The 10,974-nt window shown below is 41.3% G+C and overlaps 1 protein-coding gene across 1 annotated transcript in view; it reads left to right on the top strand.

Annotated features, from left to right (window-relative positions):
• SLC35F4 (solute carrier family 35 member F4) overlaps positions 1-10,974 on the top strand; it is a 292,769-nt gene that overhangs the window by 280,003 nt on the left and 1,792 nt on the right. The window contains exons 5-7 of the mRNA XM_029238899.1: positions 4,308-4,433; positions 6,323-6,515; positions 9,880-9,969. Coding sequence (XP_029094732.1) covers positions 4,308-4,433; positions 6,323-6,515; positions 9,880-9,969 — 409 coding nt within the window. The remainder of the gene's footprint in view (positions 1-4,307; positions 4,434-6,322; positions 6,516-9,879; positions 9,970-10,974) is intronic.

The raw sequence follows: 10,974 nt of genomic DNA, 5'->3' as shown, positions 1-10,974 counted from the left end.
ACACACACACACACACACACACACACACACACACACACACACACACAGAGTATCCGGACAGCTGTGGACTGCCCACCTCTTTCATTTCTCACACGTCAACTCTTGTCCAATTTCACTGGCTCTGAGTAAAACAGATGGCTCTTCTTTATGGAAGCTTAAACGTAACATGTGGACAAGTTTAAGGATTCTGTGTAGCCACGGTTCCCTGAAAATGGACTCTATCCAAATACACTCAGAGGGAAGAAGGATGATCACCAGTGCAGGTCTCATTGGCCAAACTATGAATGTGTATCCCACCTTCAGCTGCTAACCTTGAGTCTTGAACTTGAGTGCAGTCTGGCCAGCAGTATAGCTTTGAGGCCCCCCATTTCAGAGCCTGATGTAGGCTTGGGATTCAAGGTCCATTGTAAGCCGGGGAAGCTCCTTCCTGCTCCATCCAGCTCCAGAAACAGGGTTAACCACACGGCAAATTAAGGAAAGATGTTTGGGTTACAGTTAGAAAGAGAAGCAGTTAAAGGTTCATCTCAATACCCTGAATCCTAGAAGAGCTGATATTGTTATGCGAATGACAGTTCTGGAAATCATTCGTCAATGGGAAACACAGTGACTGTAATGAGGCTCATAAACCCTCCTGGAGATCCAGAGAAGGGCTGGACCCTTTTGGGTTTTGAGGCCCTGAGTCAAAAGAGGAAAACAATGAAGATAAAAGAAAACAAAAATCAGCCAAAAGCCAGCTATTTCTCTAGGCTTTATCTATACAAACATTCTTTGGGATGGGAAAGAAACCTTGCTTTCAGGCAGGGCCACAGGTAGTATACATTTCAGTGAGATCACCAAATGTTTACTGTTAAAGCCCTCTTTGGGCTTTAAGAACAGGTCCCCCTCATGGTCCCCTTCTGATTGGCCCTGAGAGTTGATGCAGAGACTCTGGGAGGGAAGTGAGTCCACAGAGGAAGGTAGTTGGCTCAGGTGGTGATGTCGCTCAAGGAGCACGCAAAGATAATGGGCTAAATAAATCCTCTTCCTCAGGGTATTCACCCCAGGTGGGCACATCATGATGTGAGAGAACCCAGAGCTTTAGAAGGTTAAAAATGAGGCATCGGCAGCTTTATGATCACTATGGTTACTAACATTTTCACCCGGGTCAGATTCAAGTAACGGTTGTGGTGGGTTTCCATCTTATTTAGACACCTCTGGTTGGTTATGGGGCTGCAACTGGAGTAAGTTGTGAGGAGAGCCATGTTTTTCTGAAGCCAAGCAGGTGGCACCATGAGATGGCACCATCGGCAGAGGAGTCCCTCATGTGGACGCCAATGTGCTCAGAAGCATTGTTGTGTTTGTCGGCATGTGGATGGCACACGTGAGCCCTTCTGACACGGTACTTAAAGCGCTGGCTTCCTGCAGGTACATTTCCAGCATCCTGAGCACAAGAAGAATCATTTTGTACTTTTTTTGTTGAGAAGACAGACTATTAATCCTTCCTTAACGATTGATTACTTCTGAAAACGCACATGACTCAGACCTGTGCTTGGGTTACATATTCTCCAGAAATCTCAAGAATATTTACTCTGCAATTAACCAATAGTTCCAGGCAGAACCCCTCTAAGATCATCCAAACAACCACTCCAAATGAGCCTGCCACCCAACACTTCCCTGCATTTTCTAGATTAGCTGAGCTCCCTTCCCTTTGTTCCAACTGTGTAGATAAGAAACATACTGAAAAAAAATTTTAAACATGGCCATAGAGCACTTGTTCTATCAGATAGCTGTGAAATTTAAATAGAAATGCGGAAAATAATTTCTCTTTTCCCCCCAGGTAACCTATATAACCTATAAATTATTAACCTATAAATACCTGTTCATACCATAGAGAGGAATTTTTCTAACATTGGAAGTATTCAGATTTTCATGCTTTTGGAACTTAACTAACAGCACTGTCTGGTGACAGTGAAAAATGTAGAAATGGAGAAATGGAGAAAAATGCTTCTCTCCGTGACCGCAATTCAAAGAGACACTGGTATAATTGATATGACAATTTAAGTGGTCTGAGCTAATATTTTCACAAGCACTTAAATATAAAATGTAATGGAGACCTTTAAGAGGCTCATCATGACTATAATTCTGAATTGCTATAAAATTATGTAATCTATGTCCACATCCAATTCCTATCTTGAGAAAACTTATAATAGAAATAAATACAGTGCATATGTATTTTTACTAATGGCTGACTCAGAAAAGAAAGTGTTCCCAACCGGGTCATATCCTGGGGATAATGGTATTAAATGTTCAACACTTTCCAGACAGTGTTTTTGGTTTTTTCCCTTTTTTTTTTTTTTTGTATGGACTGTTTGTTTTCAGAATTCCCTAAGCCAAGAATTATATATTATACACAATTGCTTAAACCCAGATATTGTATATTATAGAATAATTTTAATAATTTTAAATATTAAACAGCACATCATGTTAAAGTTTCATTAGGATTAACACTGTGTTCTATTACCCTGTCTTGAAGAAACTACCTGTTTTTTTGACTAAGAAAATACATCTGATATTTGCTAAAAAGAAAACAAGTATTAATTCAAATTTATTATCCTACAAGTTCAGTATTTTGAGGGAAATCTGTGTACATGAATGCTTTAACCTATGAACATTAATTAACACAAAAACAAGTCAGAAAATGCCAGTGTTTAATGTAACTTTTCATTTCTCTGACATCAGATTGCCCAAAGAAATGTTGCAAATCCCTGGCTGAACTATAAATCCCCAAATCAAAGAAAATGATAAGTCTCACAGAATTCCCAGATCTAGGTAACCACTTCACCATGTTTATTTATGAGTCTATGACTTCCTGTTTGGAAAATTTCCTTGACACCTCACATTGTGTGCATTTGTATTAAATTCTATTCCCTATAGTTTGAGGCATAGTCTAACTGGAACACATGGCTAGAAGGTTTAGAGACTGTGATACTCAGTCAGCAAGAGCAATGACCCCCACACACACCAGGCAGCCTCCTCGATAACACTTTATGAAGACAGTTTTTCACTGCTGACAAGTCGGCTTCTGTTCTCAAGTACTCCTGCTGCTTTTCATAAAAGACGCTTTAGTATGGAGCTGGCTCTGAAACCAGCTGTGCCCTTGCTTTGGGTGGTCATTAACAAAAGAAATGCTTTAACAGCATCTAAATTATATGTGCCATCGTTATCATACTTTACACTGGCCTTCAGCAAGTCTACAGTTGCATGTTGAAGATCTACATTTTGTTGTAATGAATAATTCACTAATAATATTTCAAAGGGTCAAAAAATATCCCACATGTGAGAAATCTATCTACAGAGGAACTGATTTACTTGCGAATACTCAGAACTGAAGCTTAACAAAATTGATCACCAGGTATATTTAAATTTCCCACAAAGTTGCATCATGATTTTAAAGTCAGTGAGACTATTTCACAAGGAAATGACATAGTGTTTCCTATTCCAGGGTTGCCATTTTACTGTTTATTGTAGCTCTAAAATGTTTTCCAGTAGAACCAGTTCAAGGTAAATTAAAGAAACAGATGCCAACCAGCATTTCACAAAGGAAGTGGACTCCTGTTTGGAATATACCAAGGATCTTATTAATTTACAGTCAACCATTATGATTTCAATCAAATTCTTAATATTTCACTTTATACAGATAATGCTCTAGAATAATTGAATGAAATTATCTTTCTGTGGCTTAATTTGCATGTAAACAAAAGGAAGAACTAGCCTTCGTTTGATATTCCAAGTGACAGTGCAAACTCAGCTCGCTCCTTATAAATCACTCTGAAAGATTATTCTCTTTCCTTTTTTCACTTTGGCCTAAAAGTGTCCTCCTAGCTGCATCAATATTATGTCTCCATAATCAAGTTCTGGTTATGTGGAGATGTTCAGAAACATGCATTGATCCAAGGAGCTGATTAAAATGTACGCTGAATTGTCTGAGGAAAAAGAACACAGTACAGATGAAAATGCTAAGAAGTGACTTCCTATTAAATTTATTTCACCACTATGGGTATTAATCTCTAGGAAGTTGATCTAAAAATTAAACTACAATTACTAGCCCTTAATTAGAATGTGAGCAGCTTCTATATTTTCTGCCTGGATGTCTCATGAGCATACAGATTTCTTGCTAATACTGACCTTTCCTACACTTAAACAGTGATGTACAAGAGGTAATTGGGTTTGAGGAAGCATGTAGCAACTCCCACGAAGCCTTCAATTGCTTCTCTTCGGTATGGAGGCATCAATTAAAAAATTTTTTCTCTTTGCATTCTACTTGATAGATAGTTGCCGCAATAATGGCAATCACTGGCATCGTCATGATGGCGTATGCAGATAATTTCCACGCTGATTCCATCGTAGGAGTAGCATTTGCAGTGGGCTCGGCCTCAACATCTGCACTGTATAAGGTATTTTGTGCACTTCCTTATGTACTCAACTGTCATTTGTAGCTTAGACTTTTAAGTAATAAAAGAAGGAAGGACAAAGAAAATCTTGGCTAGCAAAAAAAAAGATGGTTTAAATAATAACAAGCACCAATTATTGAGTACTTGCCACAGGCTGGGTGCTTGCTAGAAATTTTCACCTGTGTTAATGCACCTTTATGAGGCATAGGTACTTATCCCCACTTTCCAGATGAGGAAACTGAGACTTTGAAAGATTAAGTAACTTGTCCAAGATCATCCAGCCAGGAAGTGATAGAGCCAAGATTTAAACTCGGACTGGTCAACTCCAAAGCCTGTGGTCCGTGCCCCGACCCCTCCCAAATCATCCATCAGTTATAGCAGGAGCCGAGGAAGACTTCTCCCCTATGTTTCTTTAATTAACTACTGAGGTCATTATTTCAACTACAATGAGGTATTAAAAATACCTTGAGAGTTTACTGTTTGTTGCATATTAACCCCGTGCCATGTTATTAGCTAAATGAAGAGCCTCTTTTCCTCTCTGATGGATACTCTGGGTTTGTACTCACAGTTCTTTCTCCCCTGGGGTGGCCTGTCATCAGTGAAAGCTCTATTCGGAGGCACTGTCCCTGACTTCAGAAGTGAGGATTAAGAGAGCAGATCTAAAAGGTTATTCACAGAAGCTCCACTTTTCAGAGCCAACTTTCTGGATGTAGCTAAAGAACTGTTCCACTTTCACCTCTCTTGGGGTTTCAATGAGAAAATCCTCTCTGAAAGGCAGAAAATGCCCTTTGCATCCCCCCTGGATGCCTGTTCCGATTATTCATCAACTCTGCCGCTCAGAGGACATTGTGTCTATTTCCATATCGACATTTCCTGGCCCACTGATTCTGTGACAAGCTTGACAGGTGTTCACTCAATCACCATTGGTGTCTAACTTGCCCCCAACTGAGACTCCACGGAGATGTGTGATGTGACCAAATACCACGAGCACGTGCTCAAGTTCTCTTAAGTCTCTCAAGAGAAAAAAAATGATACGTTTAGTTGAAATTAAAAGCAATACCCGGACTTGCTATATGCCTGGGATGGCTCTTTTATAGAGAGAATTCTCCTGGCCATGTTACAGATGTATTCATTCTGGGAGTGGTAATATTTTGCTGACATGCACAAAATCGTATGTGCACCATAGAAAAGAGATATTCTGTGCTACATTGTTTAAGGATTAATAAAGGAAGCAGAGGGCTTAAAAAGCCAAGAAATATGGACTAGAGAACTAGCTCCTCCCCAGCCTGATGTGTGATTTAGGTTAGCTATATATGTCTCCTTGCCATCTTTTTCTACACACAGATTTACAATCCAGAAAACAAAGACCATCTTTTTTTAAATCTGGAGAATATGGTACTTGTGAAAATATTTTAGGCTCAGAGAGAAAAGTGCTTATAAATCCATGGCATTGTTACTATTTCTCTCAGTAATATAATGATAGGCTCTCTCTGTCCAATTTAGTTTTCAGTACCTGTCAAAATAAGGGTAAAATGAATCCCATGCTTGAAGAGAAGAACTGATGGCACCTCAATCCTAGATGTTTCTGGGCTTGTCTGCACTCTTATTTATCATCCACCCTATAGCCATAACTGATGGTGGTGTTTTTCCCAGTGTGCAGTATTCCTGTGGCACAGAAAGTGGAATTCATTTTATGGCATTTGCTGTTTCATATGAAGGCTAGAGGGCATTTGAATTCCTTATCTCAGCAGCACGTTTAGTGCCATGGTGACGGTGGGATAAGAAGACATAGAGCATAAACCCTGGGCCAGTTAGTTCATGATGTAGAAATTGCCTTTCTGATACAACAATGTCCCTGACTGTGTGGCTAATGAGTTCCTTTCTCGTTCTAGGTTTTGTTTAAGATGTTTCTCGGAAGTGCCAACTTTGGTGAAGCAGCACACTTTGTCTCCACATTGGGTTTCTTCAACTTAATCTTCATCTCCTTCACCCCGGTCATCCTGTATCTCACCAAGGTGGAGCACTGGTCCTCATTTGCAGCTCTGCCATGGGGCTGTCTCTGCGGGATGGCAGGGCTCTGGCTGGGTAAGTGGCCCTGGGTTTTGCCTTCCATTTCCTATGTCACTTGACCTCTCCTTGGAGAGTTAAATTGTCATAGTAAGATTATTCCTTTGGGTACCCCTGTCCTCTATTTCCCAAACTTACCTAACGTTGGTTAATGGTTGCAAAGTTCTTTGCAGATTATTCCTTGATTAGATCAGAGCTATCCAGCTAGTATGCCTCCCATGGGTTAAGTGCTGAGCTGATCACCACGGATCCTCAAGTAGCCTCGTCCATTCTTCATGATGTACTGTGTGATGTTATTGTGTTCCATGTGTGGCACAGTGTGTCAGGCAGGGGGGGAGAGTGGGTGGGAGATTCAAGGGACTCAGAGTGGATCAAAATGGCAGGAGCACCAAGTGCAGGAGGAACTGGGGAGGAAGGAAGGAGGTGTCATTCAGGAGGGCAGTGTCATTCAGGAGGGCCTGGAATGCCATGTTGAGGGGATTGGCTTTCAAATCCACTTAATGATCTTTAAGCAGGGGGGTGACAGGCTTACATCTGCATTCTAAACAGTCTACTCTGGTCGTGTCTGGAGAACGAGTTTGAGATGGGAAACCCTCACCGAGAAAGAGAAGATGACAGAACAGGACGAGGTGGCCCTGCTAAGTAGGCTGTGCCTAGCAGATGACCAAGAAATAGCCACCTGGAGTGTTTCTCATGTTCTGTCTCCCAACTCCCCATGACTCTGAGGCTGTCTGCTTCACCTGAGCAGCTGGGGGGCTCCCACTTTCCAGCTGCGCTTTCATTTAATGTGAGAGGAACCTCAATATAACAAGCCCACTCTTTCCTCACCAAGCAGTTGAACAACAACAAACACCCAATGACTCAGTGACTCTGCTCAGAATTAAACCCCTTTCATTCTGCTCCTCTCCCCCCGTTCCACCCGGTAACAGCACCCTCTCCCCACTCCATGTTCACCCGCCATACTGAACTGCAGGACATCTGCCACCCTTCAGCTGACCTTCTTTATCAAGGTGACATAGTCCGAAACAGCACTGCAAGTCTTAGGAGGGAAAAAGAATGCCCTTGTTTTCGTTCCCACAAAGACATTGGGTCATCTTCTTCTACTCTGGCCCAGGCCCCTAAGGGGAGCTCTTCAACTAGACAGGAAACACTCACGAGAAAGATCAAACATTAACTGTTGATCCTTTAAATTCTACTTTTGAAGACCAAAAATGTGTAGTTGTGACCGCTCATAACCTGTGCTAAATTGAGTAGTAGAAATCAATAGCAGTCTTTCCATAAGACCAAAAGACCCTAATTAAAAGTGCCTAGATCTCTTCCTGGCCAAAAACAATCTAATTGGGAATAACCATAGCCCAAATTTCACTACCTCTTGGCCCCAGCTGCGACCCGTGATCTCCAGCTTGCTGCAAAGTAGCCCTCCACCCACGTTGATCCCTTGGCACCTCTAATACGTGCTCCTAAGCAAGCCTGCTCAGGCTGGGCATCACCCATGCTAGCCGGACCCTGCAGTTCTCCACCAAGCAGCGTGATCTCCACACTGCACTGGGTGTAGTGCCGCCCAGCTTAGAGCTGCCCCACAGGCTCATCCCCGTGCCTGGAGCCCTCTCTGTGCCAGGGTTGCCCTGTGACAAAATGAGGAGACAGCCTCTCTCCTGACTGTGTTACACACCCCAGGGTTTTACAATCTTCAGTGCTTCTGCTCTTGAGTTTTTATTGCCACCTTCTCTTCTCCATAGGAATCAGATATGATCTAGTGAGAGCAGGGCTGGAGACAGATCTGAGAGGCAAAGAGCAGGCTGAACTCTGACCCCACCCCCCATCACCTGTAACTACGGCTTCAATCTGCTTAGGTTCACCTGGCCTCATTCCTGCTCTGGCTTGGCCATAGCCCATGTGCAGATTGACATCATCCATTCACCTGATATGTCTGAGGCCCACTTAAACTCAGGCAGGGCCCCGTGCTATAGACAACATATTGAATTATGTATTCTTGTCCTGAGATTGTCAAAAGAGCTTGTAAGTGTTCCACCTAAAGCACTAAGGAAAAGCAGACACCCATTGCAGTGAAGCCACTCGGTTCTTGTTGAGTGAGAAAAGCTCAGTTCTCAACCAAATACCAATACTTCCTATCAATCTGCTAAAATATCCAGTTCAGCCAATAAAATGACAGTTGGGAAGTTTAGCAAAGTCTGTGCTGTGTTTAATAAATTCCTGATTTGTTAGAACAGGTCATATTTGACTCCCCAAACTTGAGGAGAGAGTTGAGATGCTGGAATATTCATTCCCATTGCAGCTCTGCCATAAAGGAGTAGTTATCAACTTAGGAAGGTCCTCTGCCTTGATTGCCACTACTATTGTATGAAAATTATGAACAAGCCCAAGTTTTGTGAAAGTCCAACCCACCGTCTCTAACTAACAAGGAGGAGTGACTCCAGATGACTAAGTTAGTGAGCTTAATTAAAGTAAGAATTATAGATAACAGTAGAAGAATAAACACTGTCCTAACTGGAATGGTTCTAGAACCATCTTTGGTTCTACAGAGAACGGGCAACAGGGTTTTGAGTCATTTCCATAGAGATCCTTTCTGAATTGAGGACTTTTTGTAGTCGTTAAGACTCATTTCTCTAACCCCTAAAACAAACATTAGCTTGAAATCTATTAAAATAATGCTATGTAATTTATCATTTTCTTTTCGAAAACAAGTATTTTTGATCATTTTTGTGTAGATAATTATTTTAACTAACTTTATATTTACCTAAAAATGTCAGAAGATATGTATTAAATGGTATCAAGTTATACCTACAGTTGGTTCTGTGGACCTGCCCTGGGGTTATCTGTGCACAAATCAGGATGTGGAAAAGGTGCCTGGGGTTCGGTGAATTACACTGCACACAACTTTGTTTGCTCATGTAATGCTCACCCCAAAAGAGAGGGAATAATGCAGCATAGGCCATCCTTGGACAGATCTTCTGTTAGGCAGTAACACCATGGCCTTTTAGTTATTCAGGAATATAGCATGATATAGCAAAGTAACAAGGGAGAAAGCCCCAATCAGTCACCAGCTTTCAACCTCTGGCTCAGCTTTATAGTGCTAATGAGCAGGGTACTGAATTGATGATTTCACTTCTTTGCATGGCTCCCTACCCCCTTTGCCAACCAAGAGATCAGGCAGCCAGGATAGCAGAGGAGGAAAAAGGAATATGACTATTTCAGGTACAATACATATGAATCCATCTCCAGAATTAGAGGATTAATTGACCAATGGTACAGATAATTTAGAAGGCATGTATAGCATAGACATGGATTCTTTTATGTTAAGAAGGAAAGAGCCCAGCATAGCAATTCCCCTTTATCCTGTATATCCTCCTTTATTTTACAGCCTTCAACATCCTGGTGAATGTTGGTGTGGTGCTGACATACCCAATCCTCATCTCCATCGGAACAGTGCTCAGCGTTCCTGGAAATGCAGGTACTGTACGATTTGACGTGTGCACAGGAAGTCTCCTGCTTGTGTTTGTTTTATACCCTGAATTGTTTCTTCGAGCAATTGTTAATTATGTCACTTGCCTGGGAAGATGTTTTTAAATACCATGAAGGTGGCAGACAACAGAATAACTATGCATCACATTTAAAATTTCCAGCTACAAACACTGTTTTAACTTGGTTGTGCTTTTAGAATTAAATACCAAATGTATCATTTGGGTTTCATGTAATCTCCCTGACAACCTAATTTTGTGGTATTTTTAGAGGAAGTCCTATGGAAACAAAAGGCATCCCAGCATAGGACTCTCAAACATCACTAATGAAAGTGTAGGAAACATACAAGGTGTTGGCACCCCATCAGACTATCCATGGGGAGCTGTGAAAGATTCTCCTGGGGGCACAGCAGATGGCCCTCTGGAACAGACATAAGAAAAAAGCAATTTGACTCACTTCAGGGACAAGAGGAGAAGCTACTTTTCCAGGAAAATCTTTCTAGGTAAACTGTCCGTGGAACAAATAATGAAAGTGGGTTATCTGGATGACTGTATAGTCCTTCTAATTTTAAAATTCTATTTTTCCAAGTCTTAGGTAGCCATCTTTCTTTACCCCCAGTACAATCAGCAAATATTTATTGAGCACTTACTATGTGATCATGACTATAGAAGAGATTGGGAAAAAAAGATATTATTGTTCCCATAAGAAACTTACACTGAATATGGAAAACAAGACCGACATATATGAAATAACTTAGAACTCTACAAAGTAATTTATCATCAAATGCCAAATTGTGTAAAAGACTCCAAGGACTATAAGATATTTAGAGGAAAGTCATATCAGGGAGGAGTGGAGTTGTCAAGGAATTCCATTCATTCATCCATGAATTCATTCATTCAATAAATAATTTCTGAGCACTTAGTATATGCTAACAACTGTGCTAACACCTGGTGATAGATCCTGACTAAGACACAGCCTCTACCCTCAGGACCATGTA

The sequence above is a fragment of the Monodon monoceros genome, unplaced genomic scaffold, assembly GCF_005190385.1.
Source record: "Monodon monoceros isolate NGI ecotype Baffin Bay Population unplaced genomic scaffold, NGI_Narwhal_1 Super_Scaffold_21, whole genome shotgun sequence".
In the NCBI taxonomy this organism is placed as follows: domain Eukaryota; kingdom Metazoa; phylum Chordata; class Mammalia; order Artiodactyla; family Monodontidae; genus Monodon; species Monodon monoceros.
This window is presented reverse-complemented; position numbering and strand designations above follow the sequence as displayed.